The sequence below is a fragment of the Drosophila guanche genome, unplaced genomic scaffold (genome assembly GCF_900245975.1).
Source record: "Drosophila guanche unplaced genomic scaffold, DGUA_6, whole genome shotgun sequence".
NCBI lineage: Eukaryota > Metazoa > Arthropoda > Insecta > Diptera > Drosophilidae > Drosophila > Drosophila guanche.
In genome coordinates this window covers 3,751,463-3,777,560 of record NW_022995745.1, presented here as the reverse complement: position 1 = coordinate 3,777,560, position 26,098 = coordinate 3,751,463, and the positions used below count along the sequence as shown (strand labels likewise).

At 45.9% G+C, this 26,098-nt stretch overlaps 1 protein-coding gene across 2 annotated transcripts; it reads left to right on the top strand.

Annotated features, from left to right (window-relative positions):
• The first annotated feature begins 311 nt into the window (after positions 1-311).
• Positions 312-26,026, top strand: LOC117581117 (homeobox protein vnd). 2 transcript variants are annotated; one of them, XM_034268039.1, is made up of 4 exons: positions 312-322; positions 7,941-8,713; positions 21,917-22,608; positions 24,781-26,026. In XM_034268039.1, exons 2-4 carry the CDS (start codon positions 8,595-8,597, stop codon positions 25,749-25,751), a joined length of 1,782 nt encoding a protein of 593 aa, XP_034123930.1. In that variant the 5' UTR covers positions 312-322; positions 7,941-8,594; the 3' UTR covers positions 25,752-26,026. The 2 variants fall into 2 exon arrangements, with proteins under 2 accessions (XP_034123930.1, XP_034123929.1); XM_034268038.1 differs by lacking the exons at positions 312-322; positions 7,941-8,713 and adding an exon at positions 19,118-20,234.
• The last annotated feature ends 72 nt before the right edge of the window (positions 26,027-26,098 follow it).

The window sequence follows — 26,098 nt, the reverse complement described above, 5'->3', positions numbered from 1 at the left end:
GGTAATGCATCTATATATTACAATTAAAGCAAAGCAAGCAGAATGGCAAACAAAAATAATATAAAATGCAAGCAATTAAATTTAAGTATTTAAATGTTTAACAAAAATGCAGTAACAACATCCTCCCTCTCTCTCCATCTCAAGCTCTCTCGCTGTCTCTTTCTCTATCACACACACACACCGACAAACACACACACCGACAAACACACCGACACAAAGAAACAGGATTCTGTTGGTTTTCCTCTAGATTTCTGTGTCAAATATTTAAAATGAATAAAGTCCAACGAGGCAGTCGAATATTTGCGCACACCGAAAGCGGAAAGTCAACATCACACACACACACACACACACACATACACTTGAGGATGGAGCTAGAGTTGGAGCAGCAGCAGGACTAGAGTAAGGAGAAGAGCAAAAGCAATGCAAGAATGCAACAAAAAAACAAAAACAAGAAGATATTCCTAGTAAATAAAATGTCAAGTCACACACACCCACACCCACATACATACATACATACATATGCATACAGTCACTCACACACAGGCAGACACACACAGACACATACATATGTCATGGCTGCTTCGTAGCATACTTTCGAGCATCGCCAGCAAAGTAAAAAATGCTTGCCAACAGCGGATATCCCTATCTCAGCAAACTCTTAACAAATTACGCAAATACTCGTACAATTAAATTCACGCTAAGAGCTGAAAGCATAAACCAATACCCACACACACACACACACACACACACACACACACACACACGCATACGCATACTGAGACAGACACATGTGAACCCAAGAGCTACCTACGCGTACTAATCCTTATACGAGCATGCATGCACCGTATATGCAGGACTCTCTATAAACACGCTCCCAATACACACACACACACACACACACACACACACACATACAGCTATATACATGCATACAAATACGGCAAGGCAGAGTCAGAGGCAGAGTAAAATCCCACAAATTATATATACACACACCTATATATACATATATATACATGCATATATATATATATATATATATACAACAATATATTTAAAGCAAAGCAAGAAGAAAAAAATGTCCATAAATGTATTTATGTATCTATACACAAGCAAACCAAACACAGCAACCCATAAATAATGAATAACGATTGATCCACTGATCCGCTGATTCGCTGACAAATCGGTAGTCAATGGTCATGGATTGGTCATGAATTACGAGTATATATTGTATTGTATGAATCTGCTATATAAAACAGAAAAGCAAAATGCAAACCGCAAAACGCTAAGCTAATTGCAAACACAAAAAAAAAAAACAAACAAACAAACAAAGAAGAAAAAACAAAAAACAAAAGGAGAAACCAAAAGAGAAAGCAAAGATCTTTTAGAACTTTTTCAGCATTTTGTGTGTTAGTCGAAAGAAAGCATTTTTCTCTCTCTCTCTCTCTCACGCACTCTTAAGTTACATGTTTCACTCAAAAGCCAGCACAAAACACTCACACACACAGATGCAGGGGAGTTGGAGGATGAGAGCCCTTGGATTCGAAGTGCAATCAAAGTGTTTGCATAATTTTCCTTAAATCTGATAAGCAAAGCCAGAGTCGGTGTAGCCCCGAATAGAAACGGACCCGGACACAAAGACGAAGACAGATACGGAGACGGAGACGGAGACAAGGACAGAGGCGAAGGCGGAGACCTGGCACCGACTAGAGTGGTCGGAGCCGCACAGATAAACCCATTTCGAAATGGCTAGTTTCATTTCTCAGCTCGATTGCTTGGCAAATATTTGGCCCGCATTGTTCGAGCGGCCAGATTGTTATTCAATTAAATCAAATAATCGAAATTTCCTGCCCAACTGCAGTCGAAGCGCGAATGCTCTTCCCTTTTTCACTTGTGAAATCTGAAACAATAATTGAGACCGATGCTGAAACTGCAACTGAGTGTAAAGCTGAGATTGCTATTGAACCGAATGACTTGTGACTAAAATTTAAATTGAAACTGTAACTAAAACCAAATTTGTGAATGTAGTTAAATGTAATATGGAAATTGGGACTGACGCTGAAACTGAGAGATAATTTTAATCTAAACCTAAGACGGAAATTGTAATTGATAACGATATTGAGGCTGCACCTGATGATTGACACTGAAGTTGTAGTTGAAACTGGACTTCAAATGTAATCAGCGCTCATCGATTGATGAATTGCCTCAATTGCTAGTTTAATTCCAATTTCAACTGCAACTCCTGCTTCAATCTTTATTGTAGGTCACAATACCAATTGCAGATTCAGTTTTAAGCTGTAGCAAAAAGTTCACTCTCAATTTGATTGCTAGGCCGAATCTCTGTATAAACCGCAACTACAATTAAATCATCAATTATGTTTCAATTTACATTTTAGCATTTTTATTAATGGCAATTTCAGTTTTAATTTTGGCTGCAGCTTCAGTTTTATTCTCAATTGAACCAAACACAATGTTTGATACACACTCTTGCTGCCAGTTTCAATCAAATCCTTTGATTTTCATACAATAATTGAACCTTCAAGCTCATTTAAATTTCTGTCTAAGTTCACTATTCACTTTAAATACTTTTAATACTGCTAATTCATGGCTGAAGCTCTCCCAAAATGTATTATGAATCACATTTGTGCACAGGGGCCAGCATGCCCAGCTACATTTCAAAATGTTCTTCATGCCCAAGGCCCTCCTGCACACTCTTAAACACATAATACCACGCCCTTTATAATGCTAAATGTATTGCAAAAGCAATATATGCAAACACACACACACACACACACATCTATATATTTCAAGAGAAACCAAAATGGCAAATCAACTACACAAAAAAGCGTAAGAGTAAATAAGAGAAAAACTCTAACTAGTCAAAAAAAAAAGCTTGAATATTTTTTAATTTATTCATTAATACAACAAGAACAAGAACAAAATGGAAAATTATACATATATATATATACATATATATATATATATATATACAAAAAAAAAAAAAAAAAAAAAAAAAAAAAAAAAAAAAAAAAAAAAAAACATAAAAAAACAATTGATATTTACACTTAGTGAAGCAAAAAAGTAAAACAAAAAAAGCGGAAAGTAAAATTGAAAGCAAACAAAAAAAACCAAAAAAGAAAAGAAAAAGCAAAACGATGCAAATGTGTAAGAAATAAACCCCGTCCTGCATAAATAAAATTAAATAAAAGAATAAATAAATGGAAACGTAAAGAATATCATAATGCAAAAAAGATTTACACAAAACTTATAAAACATATAAGAACAACACAAAAAAAAAACAAACAAAGAAAGAAAGAAAAAGAAGCGCAAAGAAAAAGCTGCAACAAAATTACATAAAACAAAAATCGGATGTGTTTTTGTCGTAGTCGTCTCATCATTGAAAATAAAAAAACAAATGCAAAACAAACAGACAAAAAATGAATGAAAAAGATGAATGAAATTTTCGAAAAACCAAAATGTGTAAGCTGCAAAGGAAAAAAAGCAAAGTAACATTTGTGTAACTCTCTTTTTGTCCAACTATGATTTTTGCATAACGGATGGCCAGAGAGACGTATAAGAAAATTTAAATATTAAATGTACTCAAAGACAATTGTAATTGCAACAATAATTGTACGCTATATATACTATTATTAATGTGGAAAAGATTTCAGCATTCGGCATTGGTTGGTCCCCTGGTGGTTGCTGGTCCATGGTCTGTCCATGGTCCATGGTCCATGGCTCTTGGTCCTTGATCCTTGATCCTGCTTTTGATCGGTATTTTTGGGGGGAATCAGATACAGATACACTCACATACAGAGAGAGATTGAGATGTGCTCCTGCTTCTACTCGTACTCCCCTTCGGATGCTGGGCCCAGGGCCAAGGCCAGGAAATGGAAAATTGTATAATGTTTCACACAAAAAACACAAGGACGAACATGCAACATTAGAATGCAAAAGGAAACAAGCAACAAAAACAGCAAGAAAGAAACCCAAACCAAATAAACAACAATTTTCAATGTGTAATCATTCAATGTTTTCATTTTGAATTTTTGTGTTCTTTTTCGAAATATTTTGCATAAATAAAATAAAGTAACAGAAAAACAAACAAACAAATCACCCCCACCCCCATGTCGCTACTTGAACTGCCTTTTGGGGACGGGCAGGAGGAAGTGGTAGGTATTTTACCTCCAGATTATATTGATTTATTTAATAATGCCAGCAGCCAGCTGATGGGTCATATATTTCAGTGAAATATCGCCGCAAACCTAATCAATTTCCACCCGTTGCCATTCGGATTAGCATTGATAAGAAGGAAGTGGATTTAACAAGAGATTTACTCGTCTAACATACAGTTGCAATAAGCAGTTGATTGATCGAATGTGAACTTATAATAAACCCATGGAACAGAACCATAGACCACTGGAATGTACCCAAATGTAATGTTTTAATGGGTTTATCTTACAATAAATTAAAGAGAATAATTAGCATGCTGTACTCTGAAGGGCTTCCTCAAAACAAAACCACAGTTCGAAGACTTATAATCAAGGTAAAACCCATTTCATGGCTCATCGATGGATCCTCTATTTATCAGCAGCTCCTCCTCTCCTAGTCCTCACTGAATCAGCACTGGCTGTGTCTTGTGCCTAGAATGCCAAAGAGTCTAACCAGATGACCTGTGGACAGACAGTCGGACAGACAGACAGTCAGACAGAGAGACAGACAAACTTCTAAGCCGCAGCTCTAAGAGAGACTCTTGGAGACATGTGTACAGGTGTGCAAAGGCAGTGTGTGCTCATTATGAGTTTTCAGCTCGAGTGTGCCTACAAGCCTTTACAATAAATCACTTGAGAACGTATATGTGAAATCAATGTAAAGCACTTCAGTCTATCAAGTGTCCAAAGCATGAAAATTGACGTTCATTTTGATATATGAGCGAAAGAGCTGCTGCTGCTGCTGCTGCTGCTGGCTCCGTTTGGTTGATTTGGATTGGTTGGACTTGGTTTGGTTATTGGAACACACAAACATACGCACATGTGTGTGAGGTTGATCGATGGAGAACTTCGCTATGTGGAGCACGGTTGAACAGATAGATAGTGGATCTTTCTGTGAAATAGTTCGAGTGCAGCCCCCAAGCCCCAGCGTCCGTCTCACTGTGGTTGAAACTTTCCAAAGTGCATTCTGCACATTCTGAAGTGTGTTCTACAAGTGGCGCACACTGTCCCACAGTTCTACGGCAACATGACAAATGACAAACAGACCACTTACCGGTCGTGCACCGTGCAGACAATTGCGCCTCTCTATCGGAGCACACACACACACACACACACACACACTTACAAATGCACAGATAGTGTGGCAGATAGTCAGGTGTCTTGGCCGTTTTCTGAACAACTTTGGAATGCACTCGAGCGAATTGGGTGTTGAACATGCGACAAGCGGCTGGAAGAGCATTACAACAAAAGGTATCCAAGGTACTCCAACAGTTGTGCAAATTCATATTTGAACTTGGCAGCACTCAGTAGAGGAGATAAAATGAATTCTACCCATTGATAATGAGCGGCCTTTCAGCTTTGGTTTTGGTAAACAAAGCCGCCCCAAACTGCATTTGAATATGGTTTTCAGTACCATTCAAGAACCATTAACATTCCCGTTTCGCTTGCCATTATCAATGCGGATGTGACAAGATGTCTGCGCAGAGATACAGATACATTTCCAAAACCAGAACCAGCGCCAGATCGTCAGATCGCGATCGTAGTGGCCAAAAAGCTTTCGCCAAAAGCAATTAGACAAGGCCAACACCATAGACCACGGGGGCGGACCATTCATGGCGAGTCTCTCCTTCCCCTGCAGATAAGGGCATAAACAAAATGCTTGCATACGTGGTGTGATAGAGATGGCAACTACAGCAACGACTGGGGGTTTGCGGTTAGTTGGGGGCCGCCCCACTCTGCTGTTGATGGTGTTGGTGGGGTGGCCAGCGATAACAAGCAAAGATTGGAAACGGTAGCCTGCTCTCCCATCTGATAAGCTCACGGAGGAAGCCGAACAGAGGGCACAGCTCGAAACTAAGTCAAAACATGTTCCTACAACATTAAACAACCGAACGAACGATACCCACATTCAAATTCCACATTGATTAGCCCTGGCCCATAAGCAACCCGGCCCACCGAAAATAACCAGTTGCATCCCCATGCCCAGTCCCCAGTCCCCAGTCCCCATCCCACTGACAGCAACATATCAGCGCTGTAATATCTGTTGGAAAAGGTAGCTGGCAGAGCTACCTCGTATGTATGTAGGTTGTTTCCATTATCACGGATACCGTACCCTATCGTCACTGATATCACCCGCTCGTCGGTCGACTCTTGTGCAAACAGAAACCAAAATAAAACAGAAACACGAGCGAGTGCTGAAGGTAGACGATGGACGCAGCCACACGGGAGTTTTATGGCTCAACTCCCGATCAGAGAGCGATATTACATATATGACAATAAACATACGCGCCACATAATCGCCCATAATAATAATATCGTTTATTTGGGGGGAGAAAATTATTATTATTATTATTTCATGATGCGGCGGCTTGAGCTCGAGCTTGGCAGCCATCAGCCATCAGCCATCAGCCAACTCAGGTATCACACCTTGGTCTAGGTGACGACTGAAACATCAAGTGGAGGTCTTACGAATGCCAATTAAGATATTTATCGTCGAGCCCTCGACAGCAAAATTATTCATTCAGCCACTGATGGATTGGTCCGTGTGCCTTTTGGCTGTATTGAGTGAGTGCTTCCCCATAACGGACAACTGCTGTTGACATACACTCAAGAGATCAACAGTTATGGGAGATGCAAGTATCAGAAGTAAGAATTGAAAGAGTTATTGGCAGCAAACACAGTTTAACACAGATTAAAGGGCTTAGGCTTATCGATCCGTCAGAAAGATATGTCCATATTTAAAGGAAATTCTTTCCATATATCAAATCTTCAATAATATCGAAAAACATTTAACAAGCTTCAGAGATCCCTCTTGGTGTACTTATTCCTCTTCGCATTCCGATCCCAATCGCATATACCAATGCACACCACTGTGCACTATGCTTAGCAGCAGCAAATCGGTTCGAACAACAACAACAACAACAAAACGGGGGGTATACAAGAACAAATATAAGCAAAAACCCCGATTTGGGGCGTTGCGAGCAAAGTATCTCCCTCTCTCGCTCTTTCTCTCCGAGTCCCTCTCTCTACCGGGCCTGCCAGCGATATCTGCAGGGCACCGCATACACACGGACACACCGGACACGGGCACAAACGCGGACGCGGAATGCTTTATCGCGGTCCCCAGTCCCAGCCCCAGTCCCCAGTCCCCAGTCAATGTAGCTGTCGATGTTCTTGTGTACACTTATTGATATTTGTTTAACTCAGTTAGTTCCCTCTCCGGCCGCTGTCCGCTCTCCTGGTGCGTGTTTTGTTTAATACCTATTTGACTTTAATAAGTGATTGTTGTACCATTTAAAGTGTCCCTCGTTGCGCCACTCCAGCTGTCCACAGTGCCAGTGCCAGTGCCAGTGCCAGCTCCAGTCCCAGTGATACTCCCCGTCCCAGTACCAGTGCCAGTGCCAGTGCCAGTGACAGTTTCAGTTCTTCGTCCGTGTGTGTATGTGAGGATCATCGTGCAGCGGTAAGAGCTTCTGGCACTTTGGTTCCTTTCATTGGCAGTGCGACATTGTCAGTGGATACCATTCGACGTGGAATCGTTGGATCCGCATCCCCACCGAACGCATCAAATGCCGATCGCCAGCTTCGTGTCGCGTCGCGTGTGCTAGAGCGCGAGCGAGAGCGAGAGCGAGACCGTGAGCTTTCACTTGCAGTGCGAGAGCAGGAGAAGGCGCGAGAGCGCTTGCGCATCTGCATTGGTAATAGTAACGGACGGAGGGACAGGGGCTACAGGCGAACAGATTGTTTTTGCTGATTGCGAGAGGCAGCGGTTTTTATGGCTTATTGAAATCGGCAAACGGCAGTCAAAAAGCGCGCGCACCGCAGCCCACAACGAGGAGAGAGACCGGCCCCACTCGAGAGCCACCGTAACCGTAAACCGTAAAAACCGTAGAAACCGTAAACCGTAAACAGTAAACAGTAAAAACCGTTAAGCGACGACCGTAAATCCAGACTCTTTCGGCACCGATAGAGCAGGCTAAAATGTAGCTCTCGATCAAGTGCAATTGAATAATAATAAATTAAAGTTCACGCCTCAAAGCCTCAATGGTTGTACGGAGTACACACAAATTATAAAGTGATCGTGCATTAAAAACCGATCGAGCAACACCACCACACAGCCATAGCAACCCACTCCAAGCCCCATCCAAGCCCCATCAGCTGTCTGTCATAGCGGAGTGCAATTAATTAACCGTCGCGAGCTTAAAAATTAATTCATTAAATGTGCCACTGACTGTCAGACAATTGTTTGCAATTATTTCAAAGCAATTTGCATTCGTCTTAATTATTTTTGTTACTGTTTCCGTTCGGTTGAGTTGATTTGTGGTCCTGTTGCGATTATCCTCCTTGCGGCAGGCAGAGCAGCACGCGAGAGCCCTAACTATAATTATGAGCAATTATAATCCGAATTGCGGTTACTTCGAGGATTGCAGCTACTACACGAACAATGTGTACCAACAGGATTATTGCATGCAGCCGGATTACGAGTACAACAAGCATGTCTACGAGTAAGTAAATCATCCAAAAGCACCCGCCATCATGCTTAGCTAAGTTGGGTCGCTCGTCCAATCAGCCCACTCGGGGGCGAGGGATGGATATCCCGCCGGCAAAAATACTCAGATAAACAAAACCATGATCAGAACACATCTGAAACTTGATGCAAATCACTCTGAGATTTGTTTATTTTTGCATTCGGAATCTACTAGACCCAAGCCGACAACTGGCCATAAGTGTAGATCCATTTACAAAAATATTTGACCCAAGATCTAATCAAAAATGTTTTCATTTACATGTTAAGTGATCCTCTCCACCGTCTAAGTATTCTCAGCAATAATCTGAAGATCTCTGAAAGAGTATTTTATTACTTGAGGAGCATTCATTCATTAAATTTTTATCAGTCAATTGGATCGTTTGCGGCTTTCTTGTGCCGTATCAAGCACTTGATCAAGGGAGCAAAGTTTATGGGTTTATTTTTTCATTCACATTTGGCGGGCATCAATGGGCAAAATGAGTTGATAAAAATAAGCCATGACTTGTACATCAATTGGCAGGCACAACATTAAGATTTCCGAAGATCAATGTGAGACAAAAAAGTCCTAGGAATAAAAACATTTAATTTATAGACACGCCACCTGATCATGGGAAATTCCTTGCTCTGGGATCTGCGGCTGATTGCTGATCAGTTGTGGGCTTTTTCCTGGCCGCTCTGATCCGTGAGCAAATCCAACCAACAACAGAAGACGAGGGAAGTGTCAAAATATTTCCTGGAAATCGATGAGGCAATTAAAAACAATTTGATTTAAAATCAGCTAAGAAAACACAACCAAAGCCGAGCTAAGAAAACAACAGACACCGACACAGGACACGGACACTGGACAGGACACAGGACACGAACAGAAAGGAAAGAAGGCGGACAAGCAGAATTTGTGCAGCATTTGGGATCAAAGCAAAACGTATTAACATTTAATGGCATAACATAATGAAATTGTATTGGCTACCGAACCGGATCGAAATGAACTGAGACTCTCCCACCACTCTCCTCTACTCTCACTCTCACTCTCCCTCTCGTTCTCTCTCTCTATGTTTAAATCCCTGATTTTCGCACACGGTTAGGCTCGGTTCGGCTATGCTCTGCTCGGCTCGGCTCGGCTCGTCGTGTGTTGGCCCTAAGCCAATGTTACGGCATTGTGAATGGACTACAGTTGGCCAGGATCCCCGGCTCACTGACTGACTGACTGGATGGCTGTACGATAAGCCGAGGCAAAAAGGTGTCAAACGAGACGAGAGACCATACAAGACCAGAACAGTACAGTACAGGATAGGGTAGGGAGCTGAACATAACAGCACAGAACAGAACAGAACAGAACAGAACAGAACAGAGAACAGATCCGAACCACCAACAATGCGCATTATTTCCACTTTGTCACCTTTCCGTCTGCCCTTGCGAACTGCGGCGGGTTTTTGAAAAACCAAAACACATGTTTAGTGAAATCGTTTGGAAAATCACACAAACAATACTCAGTGCGAGAGGGAGAGAGAGGGCTGCAGAGGCTACACATTTGACAGGCAAAATTTGGTTTAATTGGGTTTGTCCATAATCGTTGCATCGAACCCTCGGATAATCTGGGATAATGCTGTTTGTGCCAAATAAAACCAATTCCATTTATTTGTACTTTATGTCATGTTCTATACGCTCTCTCCTTATTCATTGATGGATCTGCTCAGTCGCACTCGCAGTCGCAGTCGCAGTCCTAGACCCCGTACCAGTCCCAGTATCTCTGTGCCGGAATTTCCAATCCTACTTCGTGTGCCTCCTTCCCCATATGGTAGCAGGTTGCTTGGGTTTTTCTTGCAGTCCTCACAGGTGGTGTCTCTGCAAGCAATTTGTTGCTTGTGTGATCGCCGGCGACTGTTGTTTATAGCGAAACTTGTGCCTTCGGCCCACTTGTCTTTGGGCTGCAACTTGAAGGGCACCACCAGAGCAGGACGCCAGAAGGATATGGACACGCTACACTTGTTTGAGCCAGCCCTGAAATATGAAGTTCGAGAAAATAATTTCATTTGAGCGCAGCTCCCCAACAAAAACGAAGTCACCCAAGTTGAACGTACTCCAAAAAAAAACAAAAAAAAAAAAAAACAAAACGCGAAAAAAACAGCAAAAAAACCTACAGAAAAAGCTTTAAATGCCTGGGAATGTGTGCACATGTCCCCGCGACAACGCAAAAGGCGACATTGGATGAGCCAGGAAGTAAACAAGGCCCAAACCCAAAGAAAAAATTCCAAAGGAAGGCTAACAGCGGGTCGACCCTTGGGATACCCTTGCAGATGAATCGTTAAGATCTGCGATTGAGAACGAGAGAAGAGAGAAAGAAGTCTAATGAGCAGAGCTTCCAACTGTCTAAGAATATCTATAGCATGCAAAGTCCAAGTTATTTCTTCACAAAATCAATTTCTTCCTACTCTTTGCTGGGTACTCTTCCTGCTCTGATATGCCCAAATGCCTGGCTGCCTCTAAATGAGTTCAATTTGCGACCCTTACGCTGCGATAATTTGTATTTATGTTTGTTTTTTTTTTGTTTTTTGTGTATTCTTTTCGATTTGTTCTGTCTCAAATATTAATGCCAAGTCCTGCCCAGGGTTGGACATCATGTAGAGTCCTCAAAGATACGTTTGAGAAGTATCTGTTGAGCTGGTGAAGAGTTTTTTGGCTCGAATTTTGGGCTACTCGCCAGCCCTGGGATGGACTTGCTTGCTGTCTGACTTTCATGTCTTTTCTGAGGAAACTGTCACCCGCCAAATGGAAGGAAACTTTTTCACCTTTTTTTTTTTGTCTACTGTTTGCCGCTGGGTGGCTTAAACGGTGCTGTCAAAGCGACGGCCCCAGTGCCCCCCACCAAAAGATGGTTCCGGGCGGGATGGTTCCCTCTGCATGTCAGCCAAATTGTCAGAATCGTAGAAGTTGGTGCGGCAGAAAAAAAGAACAAGACCGAAATAAAAATCAGAAATTGATACATTTCACAATTTTGTTGCAGTTGCAGCTCGTTTGGTGCCACGCGTGACTTTGTGACATTTAATGCCAGTTTGTCAGCCAGTTTGTGTCAGTGGCAGGGTCTGATTCCGTGCAACGGGGACTCGGATGCGAATGCGAATATAACACAATGAAATTTGCATCCAAGACAGTGGCTCGGGGCTCGACGCGGTCCTTTGATGGGCCTATAATGAAGCATGTGATTGCCTGAAGTGTCACGGACGCGAGAGAGGGAGAGAGAGAGAGAGAGAGAGAGAGGCAAATGGGGGCGGATCGTGTCTCAAGTTGTTTTTGGCACATTTCTAATGTGACATGAGCTACGGAATCGGGCTGGCAAATGGCCCAGACAGATACATAGATATGTACCTGAGGCGTTTCACTGGAAGGCGTCAAATATTGAGGAACATTTATGCAAAGTCAGAGATTTATTCAAATAAATAAATATTCAAATTAAAGAATGATAAATTCACGTTTGTTATCATGCTAGAAACTATGTACAAAGACATTTGTTAAAGCTGTGTGTGTTGTAATGAGATTTAGTTCAGTTAAAATGATTTTGCATTGGACAGTTACAGATACTCTGACTCCTTAGCTTACCTTCAGAGAGTTTGATACACTAAATGACATCCCGCGAAATCTATTAAAAATATACACAATAATAACAGCCTTCAATTCATTACTGTTTTGATATACTCTTAGTTATGTTCTGCTGCTTGAATGAAAGGAATTACAAAGTTTTCGCTTCAACTTAGAGACCGATCATATGGGATCATTTGTGCTGGGGGGGGGCACCATGACCACCGCAAATGGGCAAAGGTGATGTTTGGAAAAAAAAAAGAGAGAAGAAATTAGAAGACAAAGCACTGGCAAACAATGGAACGGAGGAAGGAGGATAGAGTCGAAATGAGCATTGTGCCCGCTACGCTCCACGCTGAGCCATTCATGAAAAAAATTGCAATTGAAGCCGGGCAATTGCCATGGCATTCGAAATAAATTGCAAATGTATCTACCGGCCAGCTCCAGCTGTGAAGGAAGTAGGAAGGAAGTGTGCAGAGGAAGTTGGCCGCATCGCACCGCACCGCAGTGTGGAATGAATGACCAACTGACCCGGGGAAAACTGACTGAGCGAGCGACACAGTGGGACACGGAGCTCAAAAAACGGCAAACGAATCGGAGAGTCAACTGATCAAAGGTGGAAAACCCATTTGTCAAGCAGCTCCTCAGCGTTGCTCCTTACAGCTGCTGCAGACACTCGTACGTACACAGTGGTGGGATATGTACATGCCTTGTATCCTTTTTTATTAGTCAATGAGCTATTGAATGATCCAACCTCTGCTGAAGAGAGGCAGAGGCAGAGGCAGGGGCAGGGGCAGGCAGGGGATGAATCGCAGCACCGAAAGTAGGAAGCAATTTGTCTCGAATATGTCCGTCTGGCATTTTGCATTCGAAATGTCTCTGATTTGTCGTCCGGCTAAATGATAATGATCCGCTCTAAGCTGATAAACGCGTCTGATGAAGGGAACTTCCTTCTGGACACAATTCCTCATTCAAGACACGCTAATGACTCATAACTTGCAATTGAATTGCTGATGGAATTACGCATAAATTGCTTCATTTGACTTGATTCTAGGAACCCTTTTTGGCATTCGTAACGCTACATTTGCCACAACTGGTGGCATCTTAAGGACTAAACAGGATCGCTGGCTGTCCCATCCTTAAGTAGCCAACGTTGATTTATTCTAAGCTGACTTAAGCAACTGATGGATTGACTTCTGAATGCAAATCGCCCTCATTCGATCATTAGGGATCTGCTGCCACCCCAAAAGCAACAACCAAAAGAGAAACCCAAGCCAAGAATCTATCCCAAAAACGAACCAAACAGATCCCAGCTGTGTTTGCTCAGATTTTCAATCGGATGTACATCTCCCATCTTGAGGATCCCTTTTGTCCGAACCATGGCAACGCCTTCTTCTTGTTGCCCTCTCTGCTCTCCCCTACATTTCTGCATAATGGATTTTGCAATGAGGCAAATAAATTACCCGGAATCAATATCAAACACAGACAGCGACACAGATCACGCCAGGACAACTGACCAAGGGACAACACCCCGAAAAGCAATCAGGAGCAGCTCGAACGCAGCAGCCAGCGGAGCTGAGGAGTGTGGGTAGGATGGCTGGATGGCTGGATGGCTGGACTATAAAGGTGAATGAGGCATTTCCGCTTGCATCCATCCATCTCTCAGCTTCAGCTTGCTGGCTGCATCCTCTGGGGCTGCATTCAAAAGTCAGTTTTTACTTTTTCTTTCTTCTCTTTTTAGTTTTTTCTTTTTTTTTGGGTAAATCACTTCCGCGCAACGAATCGGCCAGCCCGAAATTGTCATGGCCGTCAATTGAGAACACGAGCGGGCCAACATAGTGCAGGGTAGGGAAGGGAAGGAAGGGAGAAAGAAGCTGAAAGATAGGGAGCAGATAGGGTCAAAATGAAGGGAATAAAGGCAGAAACCGGAAGGTAAATTAAAATGGATGACAATGGGATGAACGGTGCGGTGCGGCAGGAGGGGCTGACATTTTCAAAACGAGCATTGAATGAACGTGAGTGCGTAAGTGAGTGAGTGAGTGAGTGAGTGAGTGAGTGAGCGAATGAATGTATGAATGAATGAATGGTTCGAGTGTGTGCATCTGTATGTGTGGCACGCTGCTTTGATCGCTTCTCGAGCTATGGCCATGGCTGCGCTCTCGCTTAATTGTATCTCAGCTAAGCAAACACCTTTTGCCAAAAACCTTCTCCCTGTATGGCAAACGAAGCGTTTAATTGGGGTTGTTAGTGCCCCCCTCCCCCCTCCAGGCCATGTCACGCGGTTTCTGCCTGCTGAACAGAGCAACAACACCAGAAAACATGACGGCAATAGCAACAGGGATATGGGCAATCGTCGTCTGACATTCAACATACGATATTTTATTGCATTTTGGTGTGGAAAGAGCCGCAGCTAAATGGAAATCAACTGCCGCTGTTAATTGTGTGTATCTGTCGGATACGGATACAATTGGTGGCACTCCTCCGTGGGCCAGGGCCACTGCCAGGTTCAGGACCAGAGCCAAGCCCAATGCATTGTCACACTTTAAATCGAATTGCTGCCAGCTGCCGGCTGACATTTTTTTGAGTTTTCTCTTGAGTTTTGAATGGCCCAGCGACACGAGGGGCAGGGCACAGCTTTACGGACGGATTAAAAGTATTTTTAGCTGCATTTATGTTGTTTTTGTGTACAAGCATGCTTTAGGCTGTGATTTGATACAGTTTGTATGTATTTTTATGGCTCCCTCCCGATGCTATTTACTGTGATCTTCGCACTTGACGGTTGTCACAAACTGTCTCCAGAATGCTCTTTAGTTTTGTGGCTGCCCAATGCCCTTTTCACTTTAGCTTAACTTCATCGTTCACAACACATTTAAAATTTATTTCCTGAAGTTCTGCAATATTTTCTAGTATTTGTTGTCCTTCTTTTACTCAATTTGAAGCCCTGCATTTCTTAAGAAATTATTATTCAACCAAAGCATTGAAGCATAAAGTTTACTCTCTTTTAAGCTTATTAAATACCTGCACACATTTTCCACATTTAGCCCCTCTCGCCATCGCTGATATGTAAATAAATTGAAAACTAATTCAAAAATGCAGCAAAAAGGATGCCTGAAAAGGATTCCAGCAAAAACAAAAGGGGGAATGCGACAATGGGAGTTTGCCATTTAAGCATTTCAATACTTAGATCCTAAATGGAAATAAACACACACAAAACAGCAACAACAACAACAACAACAACAATTGGTTAAAGTAGTTTGAAGTGCAAAAAGGGAAAACAAGCAGAAACGAAAATATATACAAAATACAACCAAAAAAAAAGCAGAGAGAAAGAACAACAATAAAAATAAACGAGTTTTTGTGCGAGAATCGAATTGAATTTGTATGTAATTTGAATGCCAGGGAAGACTACAGAAGATACTCGTACAGATACCAGATACATTTTGCACTACTGTAGTAGTTGTTGCTGTTGCTGTTGCTGTTCGTGTTATTGTTATTGTTCTTGTTGGCGTTGTTGTTGCTGCTACTTAAACTTCCTGCGGAAGCTAAACTATAACAACAGTCGAGCGAGGCAGCAGCGCTGCTTGAAAGGTTTTTACTTTGTTAAATGCAACATCATCATTAAGCCCATAACAATGGCCCATCTACCCCCGCCCCACTCCGCACCGTCGCTCCTCACTCCATTACCGTTTCTTTTCCTATGTGGCAGAGAGGAAAAGGAACAACAAAAAAAAGAAACCCAATTGAAAATGGGCGTGCGCAGGCCCTGGCCGCAGTTACAGCAACAGCAACAGCAACAACAAGAGAACACAGAATATCCCTTTGCCATTGCCAAAATATCCTTCGCACAGAGTGAACTGTGCCGTGAAAATTTCCCTAACATGCGCGCACTGTGCATAGCCAGCCATCTCGCTCCCACTGCGTGCTGATTGGCCAGGGCCTAGGCCGACGGGCGCGCCCACTTGGCAGAACCGTCGCAACGGTGACGGTGACGCCGACGGCGAGAATGGCTGCGACGCCGACGGCATTACAAGTAAATTTCCCCCGCACCATTACTATATGCTCTTGTATGTAAGAGGGGTGGTAGGGGGGGGATGGGATTGATGATGGTGTGAACGTCATGAGCGACAATGGAGTGCCACTTCCCTGCTGTAGAGATGTTTGGGGGCGGAGAGGCTTATGTAAAGAGCGACCCTCCACATAGAGATACTTCTATGTACAGGAGGAGATACTTCTGGTATGTACTCCAGCACTCTTATGTGTATATTTTTACATATGTTTGTGGATGGGATCCAGGCACGCCATGTGTCTAGCAATGTAGCATTTTCCCTTTGCTTTTTCTCCTTTTCAATTGCCCCACAACTCCCGGCCGTGGCTCCATTTTGGGGGATTGTTCAAGTTAGCTTAATGTTCGTGTTGATTATGTTTTTTCCTATATTTTATTTGGGGCCACTCTTCCTCTTCTGGGTGTGTCCTGGTAGACAGAGAGTAGTATTGGCATGTGAAGGATCTGAGCTAATCATGGGTTAGCTTATGAAGTCGAAATTCAAATAATTTTTGGGTGCCTCTCTGCCAACACGAGAGGAAAGCCTCATGGAAACAGTTGGAGAACTTTTCCGTGTCAAAGTAATATTCGATACAGAACGAAGAACTTGAATGGATGACATGTTGATAAGGATTAGACCTAAAGATGCATTAAATGGACTTTTGTGCGCCTTTTTTGTTCGACTGTGGAGATTTTCCATTATATATTTGTCCAAAAACTTCCATCAAATATTCGTCTATAAGTGAGATTGATAGATAACATTATCAGTTCAGTACACCAGGCCGCCAAAACAACATGAAATAGCTATAGAACTTTCGCCACAGTCTACTCAGACTTAAAGCATTTCAACTCTCAACATCAACTAAACATTCAAAGATAAATCCAAGAAACTTCACTATGTATTTTCTATTAACCCGTTCCTGCAGCGCGAATGTAGTCAGCATAGAAATGTAATGACATGGCTGCAACGCTTCGGTTGTTTATGTTTTTAAGGGTCGGAAATGCTACCCTTTATGCTTTATGTAAGGGTAATCACTGAAAGTGTAAAGGCATTTACAATCACAGAGGAGTAGAATGCGAAATTGTATCAGAACATTATCAGAAGCTCTTACAGAAAAGTAAAGGATAATAATAGAGTTTGAGTGTAACTTGACCATGAGACTATCAGTGAAACAAAATCGAAACAACCTATTTACATATGTAACTTGGAATTGGTTGTCAGTTGTAGTAAATATATTAGTTGTACTTGAAGTGGCAACTAACGAATGAATGCATATATTGTACATACATTGTACATATTTACATAAATATGCATTCTAGGGCAGAGAGGACTATAGGAAGTTGTGTAGTTCCATATGGTGCAAATGAATTGCTCTTAAGGTTTGTTCTCTGACCAGCTATATGCATAATTATAGATATGCATACTTGGGCACAATTTGCATTTGTTTCAAGTTTCATGTGGAGTTCATTCGTGTGGAGCTGCTTGACAAAGATATTTGCTGTGATGCATTTTGATCTTAAAATGCATGATGTTCCTCTGCACTATATATTAAATATCATTCATGGTTATTCATCATCTCTTAATTACATAAATAATATTTATTAACGTATTGAATCGTATTGGTGTTGCTCGCATTGATCCTAAAGTTAATTTTCGCCGGTATCCCTGTACATTTATTTGAAGTTGACATCATGTCTTTTCTTCCTCTGTTTTTCTTATACAATCTATGATATCATGTCAGGGCTTGACCATAAAATCATGTCCTGTCCCTCACTCGCACAAGACATTCGCACACACTCTCGGCTCTGGGGCTGTCGTAGGTGCGTCGTCGTTGTCCCCGGATCCCGCACTACAGCGACGATAATGATAAACACAATATAATGACGCGGCAATTGTTGACAACATCAAGTGTAGGGCAGAGCCAAGCCAGCATGGACCGACCGGGCCAGGAAGAGATAGTTGGCAGAGAGAGAGCCGAGCATTCTTAAACTCGTAATGTGAATGTGAATGTGAATGTGAATGAATGAAAGAGTTTTCCGAGCCACAAAAGGAACTTGTCTGACTGGCTGGGAACCAAGACGTGGGTACCAGTCCGTCCTACCTAGAGAGTTTCCCTCTCTTACGCCGCTGCTGCCGCTACTCGAGCTCTACAATGGCTCACACGCACACTAAAAGCCACTCGTGAGCACACACACACACACACACACACACACACAGGGAGCAGAGAGGCGGCGGCTCAAGTGGGCACTCGTCGGATAGGGCAGAGCAGGGCAGCAACAGCAGCAGCCAGTGGCCCTTGTTGCAAGCGGTGCAAGCGAGACGCACGGACAGACACAAGGATCTCGCTCGCTCTCGCTCTCACTTCTGGCTTCTGGCTTCTGGCTTGAGCTCGAGCTGGCTGGTGGTGGGTTCTGCAGTTGTTGCCTTGCCGGTGGTTGAACGAGCCACTCACAATGTGGCTGTTTGTTGTTGTTGGCGTGGGCTTCTTCAGCGCTGTATCCTTGTTGAAAAGGACATGAGAAGCCACTTAGCGTGGCCCAACAACAGGAGAGTGTCTCTCTTCAGGCTCAGCTCAGCTCGGGCTCGTCTCTACTTGGGTGCTCCGTTTGCACTGGTGTTGCTTCACGACTCCATATACATATATGTCTATGTCTATGTATGTGCCAAATGGTGGAGGGATGCAGCCCTGGCCATATACCAAAAGACACCCTTCACACACACACACACAGAGAGAGAGAGAGAGATTCTGTTTTTTTTTTGGTACTTTTCTGCCGTTGGCTGGTTGGACTCGTGTCGAGTTCTTGATGTCTCGTTAGTTGTTGATGACACTTCAGTTTGGAATGTTTAGAGTGCGGCTAACAGCGCAGAGCCCGAACGCGACCAAGTGAATCCGTATCTGCATCCGCATTCGCATCCTTAGCCGCATCCTTCGACAGATTCCGCATCCGTGATAAGCCGAATACTTTGCTAGCCAAACGGACGGACCAACATTGATTATGATTGCCATTGGATTTTGCTAGCAGGTCCTTGAGTCTCAAGTGCAAAAAGTTTCCCAGTGCATCTCTCCCTCAGTTCGCGTGTGTGTGAGCTTTTTTTTCCCGTGTCCCCGTGCCCTGACTCCGTGTCCGGGCGTGCCAACAACAGCCACAAAGTGGCGGAGAAACGCAAGAGTCAGTCTCCGGCGCCCGCCGCCCAGCAGCGGCGCAAATCGAACGGATCCCCTGCCCCCACATCGCCACAGCAGCCGCCAGACGGCCGATCGCCCGCCGCTCTGGAGATGACCACTTCGGGCGCCCTGGAGCGTACGCCCTCAAAGCGTAGCCGCGAACGGGAGCTTAGCAGCGGCAATAGCAGCGGCTTGGGCAGCGCCGGCAGCCTGCCCGCCTCCCCGCAGAGCGCCATCACCGTTAGTCCCGCCTCGCCGACGACCCCCACAACGCCCAAGCGACCGCTACGCACCTCCACCCCCTCGCTAGATCGCGAGGGCGAACGGGCCAGGGAGCGAGAACGCGAGCGCGAGCGCGAGCGCGACCGAGATCGTGCGGAGCGTGAGCGGGAGCGGGAGCGAGAGCGGGAACAGGACCGAGAGCGCTCCTCCAAGGTCTTCAGCACAGCCAGCACCACGGTGCCGACGACAACGACGCCCTGCGGCACCGGACTGGCCGCCACCGAGCATCTGCGCATACCCACAGGAGCGGCGGCCTTCAGTGGCTTTCCCGGGCTCCATGGCATGGGCAGCCTCATGGTGCCCTCGTCGGCGGCCGTGGCTGCTGCAGCGGCTGCCCCCTTTCTACCCTGGTCGCCCATACTGCTGCCGCCCTGGAGCCACGCCCTGCTGCCAGCCGCCTTCTATCCGGCGGCCCTGCGCAACGCCTTGCCCGGGTAAGCACGATCGGGAGGGAGTGGAGAGATGAGAGAGGGATCTTTGGAGAGGCTTATCAAGTGATCATAAATATCCCTTAACTTTCCTTAAGTTCGATTGGTAAAATATCTTAACCTCTGGGGGAGGAACTATATGTTGACTTGCTTCCAAGCTCCATCTTCCATCTCTGAGCAGAATCTGCATTGCTGATCCATCACTCCTAAAGTCCTCTGTCATATTTCTGTAATCAAACTCTTTTCACACCATGTTCCATCTACTACTCCAAGTTCGATCTTAAGTTCTACTTATTTATTGCTCAGAACTAGAGATTGAATTCATTTCTAACCGCTAAAATCTGCAAGGTATCAAAGTTCGATCTTCACGGCTCGATCATTGCCTTTGCTTGCTGCCTAAGCCGCAGTTTTGCCTTCGCCTAAGCTCGGCTCGCATAGTCACACCCCTGAGCGAGCCCCTGCCCTAGTGCCTAGTGCCTAGTCCTAGTGCTAGTCCTGGCTAGCTAATGGACTTTGCACACTAATCCAATGAGGCCACTTGCTGGGCCAAATTAGCCAAATCCTGTCGAGAGGAAAACGCGCGAATATGGGACGTATTTCCCCCGTTTTGCTGGGCGAGCAAGTACTCAAGGTCCTCGCATTTGGATCGTAGAATTAACGCCTGGCCCTGGCTTAGAAATTCCCATCCATCCATGTGGACAGTAGGTGAGAGTGGTCAGGGAAACTCCAAACCAGGGCCAACATGTGTGCAGCAGACAGGCGAGCACTCGGTAGATCGTAGATTCGGACGACAGGTCTTCCCCTGAGCGACGACGACGGCGTCACACTGTCTGGCGGAGGGAATTCCCTCTGCACACACAACATGTGTGTCGCCGTCTTTGTCCCACCATCGTGCCGGGCCGAGCCGTCTCTGGCGTGGGAATTTTCGAAAAATTCAATGTGGAAAAACCGGAAGCAGCGCGCGAAAAACTTGCGCCAACATGTGGCACGACCTGAGGAGCGACCTGACCCTATCCTATCCCATCCGATCCGATCCGAGCCGATCCGTTCCTATCCGATGCGATCCTATCTTCGCTTGTACAGGTAGATGGCGGGCGATCCCAGCGGTGGTCAGTGGTCAGTGGTCAGTGCCTTGCTCTAAAGCAGATTTGTGTTTAATTGTTGATGGTATTAGTGGAAAATCAAATTTTCATTAGCCTCTGGGTCTCGTTCGGGCTTTAACAAGGGAAATGGAAATGGAAATGGAAAAGGAAAGGCCGCTGGGACTAGGTGTCAATAATCCAGCGATTTGGCTGCACTTAATCAAAGTTAATTCTTGCTCGAGCATTTCCCACTGAGCTCTCCCGTCACACAGTCTCGCTCGCAATCTGCGAAAGTCAGGCCAGCGGCAGGTACATATGCAGCCCCGACAGGTAGACCTGGCCAGTCTCTGTTCAAGCCACATTCTAAAGCCTTTGTTGGGCCTTCCGCCATTCATGAATACCGGATGTAGCAGCAATGGGCTGCAATGAAACTGCAGTTGAAAGATGACAGAATGACAAGAGCAAGTAGCAAGTAGCAAAATTCATTCAAGCCTCAATCGAAACATCAATCAAGGCATTCATTTAGCATTGAACCAGAGTATCCTGCCTCATATTTATATTTATATATTTATCTCTTTCTAATAATTTGTTCCTTTTTGCTTGCAGTTTGTTTGATGCCAAAGTGCCATCGTCGCAGCGCTCCGGATTTCACATATCGGACATACTCAATCTGGACGGATCTGATCTGAAGAACGCCGCTGCCGCTGCTGCCGCCGCTGCGGTTGCCCAGCACAGCAGCGAACTGAGCCACGCGGCGGAGGCCAGCAATGGGCATGGACAGGCAACGCTCTCGCCGACGCCCACCAGTGCGGCGGCGCTGGAGGAGCATGGCGCTGGGGCCGGACACGGCGAGCATCACACCACAGAGCACCACCCACAGCAGCCGCACCACCACCACCCGCCGCAGCATCCGCATCACCATCAGCCGCATCCGCAGCATCACCAGCAACAGCATCCGCATCCGCATCCGCATTCGCATTCGCAGCACCATCAGCAAACGGCAGCCCCTCCCTTGCCACTGCCACACCACCAGAGCAGTGCTGCTGCTGCCGCTGCCGCCAGTGCCGCTGGCGTTGGCGTTGGATCCGATGCCCATGTCGGCGCCCACGCCCATGCCGCCGCCCACCTGCTGGCCAGTCACAATGCGGTGGCCGCCGCTGCAGTTGCCGCCGGGCAATATCTGCCCAAGAATTTCGCTGGCACCTTCGGGGACGAGATGTCCTCCTACCACCACATGGCCCACACAATGCTCCAACACTCGGGACGCAGTGCGTGGATCAAAGAGAACGAATTATACGGTGAGTGCAGTTGCAAAACTTTCAGGTGGGAGAAGCCAAAATTCAAATTCAAATTGATCAAAGATGAGAAACTAAGCGGGAGAAGATTTCGGAATATATACAAGTCTCAGAGGAGCAAATCAGAATTTAATGTGCCATCCCGAGGGCTTACAAGAGTCACATATTTGCAGTCTCAAAAACTGCAGATTGAATCCACTTATCAGCAAGCTAATAAACTTTGAGAAGTGCGCTATAGTTGTCTTGAAGTCGTCTGTGGATAATTCTTCCATTCCAAAGAGGAGACCAAAAACCCTTTTGTGATGGTCAAATGTCGGCATTCGAGGGTGCGGGAGTGTTGCACCGATTAACTGCACGACTAATAATATTGTTAAATAATTGCCTCGCCAGGGAAGTGGTGCTCACCCATCCACTCATCCACTCATCCATTCAACCATTCATGCATCCATCCACTCAGTCACAGGCATTGGGTCTCGGGTCGATAAGGCAGCTGTGTTTGCATATCGAACTCTTCCTCACACTCGTATGTGGCATGGGCTGGTGCTGTGTTTAACCCTCTGCTATGTATGGATTCAGGTGCTTCCTGGGAGCGCTCTGCGCTCTGCACTCTGCGGAGTGGTGACGAGCCATTTCTGATCCTTGCGCCGCTTTCTAACATTTTTTTCTTTCACTCATTCATTGGATTGAAATTGGTAGGGGAACTTGGACTTGGGACTGCCCCTGGGGTGCTTTGGGTGGGGTTCTATTATAATCTTGACTAATAGTTTGTATGCGATTCACACTTGAGGATTAACTCTGTTGTTGGCCTGGCTGGGCCCTGCCAGCCTGCCTTCCAGCCATTGTCGCTTGTTGTTGTTGTTACGGCCCAAACATATTCTCTCTCACTCGTCCTGGCAATTTATGGCACGCACTTCCGCTTCGTCCACGTTCACGTCCCTTTTGTCGATTGCCTCCCCCCCACCACCACCATTTATTATTCCTTTTTTTTTTGTTTGGCTACAAATTATAATTGCTGCCCGCTTGCCGTTTTTTTTTCTTCCGCTTTTTCGCTTTTTGTTTTCTGGCTGTCTGCTGTGCTCTGCTCTTTTTTTTTTTTGGGAAACTTCACAGCTGTAAGAAGGAGCGTCGACGAGGAGTCGTTTTGATTATATTAAGTTATTAATTTGTTGAGTTGTCATGGAAGCAGCGCGCAGGGGGGAACAGCTATGGGGTAATGGATGAGCATTAGCCGCTGGGCTTTGTTTAGTCAATGGTAGGAATAGTCGTAGCAGGAGGAGGAGGAGGAGCTGGAGTGGATTCTCGAGTCTGCTTCTGTTTTTTCTATGATCTATGATCTCTTCTGGAGCCCTTGCGGTTGGCATGGATCACACCCGATCCGAGGGGCAGCCGCCACGCCCGATAATAAATCAACGCGCAACAAAAGTCACATCAAAAGTGGGCGGTCGCCCCATGGAGGGAAACCACTGAAAGAGAGAGAAGGAGAAACCGGAAGAGTCGTGCAATGAAATGCCATTGATGTTTTGAGGTTTGCCTTTTGTCTGCCCAACCCAGTACGAGTCCCAGTACGAGTCCCAGTCGCAGTCCCAGGACACATTCCGTGGCACACAGCACTCGTAAATGCCTTTTCATTAGCATCCCATTCCAACCGCTTGCATCCCGAAGGTCAGCAGTCAGCAGTCAGCAGCAGGAGATCGCACCGTCGAGACCAGGTAGCAGGAGATTTTCCTGTCAATTTTTGCTTGTGTCTCTTGCTGCCTAATTGACATTATTAGACCCGAACCCATGTCGTGGCGGGAGCAGTGGCAGGGGAGGGGTGGGGAGGGGAGGGACGGTGCCCGCACATCTGGCCCACCCCAAAGTAAAGATCGACCACAGCCTCATGTCGGGCCGTAATCCAATTGCCAGTGTTTGACTCCTCTTCGGCAAACACACACAATTTTCGCCCGATCATGCCGATGCGAGCCGATCCGATCCGATCCGATGCGATGCGATCCATTCCGATAGGGGTGGGTAGCTGCTAAAAAGGGTGTGACTTAAGGGGTGTGTCGGGGCATTAATTTATTGGCATTGCTGACAAATTCGTTGTCCATTGGCAGTGGGTTTCCTTTTGTTCTGCCATCTCGCTAACCCACAACTCTTGTCTCTCTCTCTCTCTCCCCTTCGCTCTTCCTGCAGGCACACAGCAGCCGGCTAGTCCCGATAGCACATCGCCGGTTACATCGGAGGTCTCCTACACGTACATCGGTTCCAATTGCCAAACCTCGCCCGCCCTCTCCGGCGACTACAAGAACTACAGTCGGTCCGCGGACAGCGATGCCCTGTCCGTGGGCGATGCCATGCACTCCATCCATGGGGGCGGCAATTCCGGTGGACCCTCGGCGGCACATGCCCTGCACAACAACAACAACAATAGCACCAGCAACAACAACAACAACAACAATCACAGCCTGAAGCATGACCCCATCAATGGTGGAGGAGCGAGCAGCGGGCATGATGACAGCCTCAACGAGGACGGCATCGAGGAGGACATCGACGACGTGGACGATGCGGACGGCAGCGGTGGCGGCGGCAGTGGCGGCCTCAACAGCGACGGTCTGCCCAACAAGAAGCGGAAGCGCCGCGTGCTCTTCACCAAGGCCCAGACCTACGAGCTGGAGCGAAGATTCCGGCAGCAGCGCTACCTCAGTGCGCCGGAGCGCGAGCATTTGGCCAGCCTCATTCGTCTGACGCCGACACAGGTGAAGATCTGGTTCCAGAATCATCGCTACAAGACGAAGCGGGCCCAAAACGAGAAGGGATATGAGCATCCGGGCCTGCTGCATGGTCACGCCACCCACCCGCACCATCCGTCGGCGCTGCCCTCGCCCCGCCGCGTCGCTGTGCCCGTGCTGGTGCGCAACGGCAAGCCGTGCCTCGGCGATGGCTCCAAGCTGGCGCCCGACTGCGTCTCGGTGAGCTCAGCGACGGCCACGGCCATGCAGAATGCGGCCGCTGCCCATCATCTGGTGGCGTTGAATGGGGCCGCCTATCAGCACGCGGCGGCCGCTGCTGCCGCCGGACTCCATGCTCATGCCCATGCCCATGCCCAGGCCCATGCCCATGTCCATCCGCATGCGCATGCGCAGCGCGCCGCCTGGTGGCCCTAGTACAGCTAGATGCGGAGTGGCATGGGGGTATGGACACTCGAATAGTCGACACTGGAGCTGGGAATTCGAACAAAACTTTGGTGCAATAATGGAACGTGCCCGCTCGCCAGACCCCACCCCACAACAGAAATGAGCAACGAGAACGAGAACGAGAAGTCAAAGTAGAAGGAGAAGGAGAAGCAGCCAAAAAATAGATGTGGAAAACGTAAAACATAGTCAAAAGTAGAAGCCTCTGTCCATCCTGTAAATAAGTCAGACAAAGAGGCACAAAAAAATACATAAAGCACACAAAAAAACAAAACAACAAACAAACAACAAAATTAACTAAGAAGAGTTCTGAGAGCGGA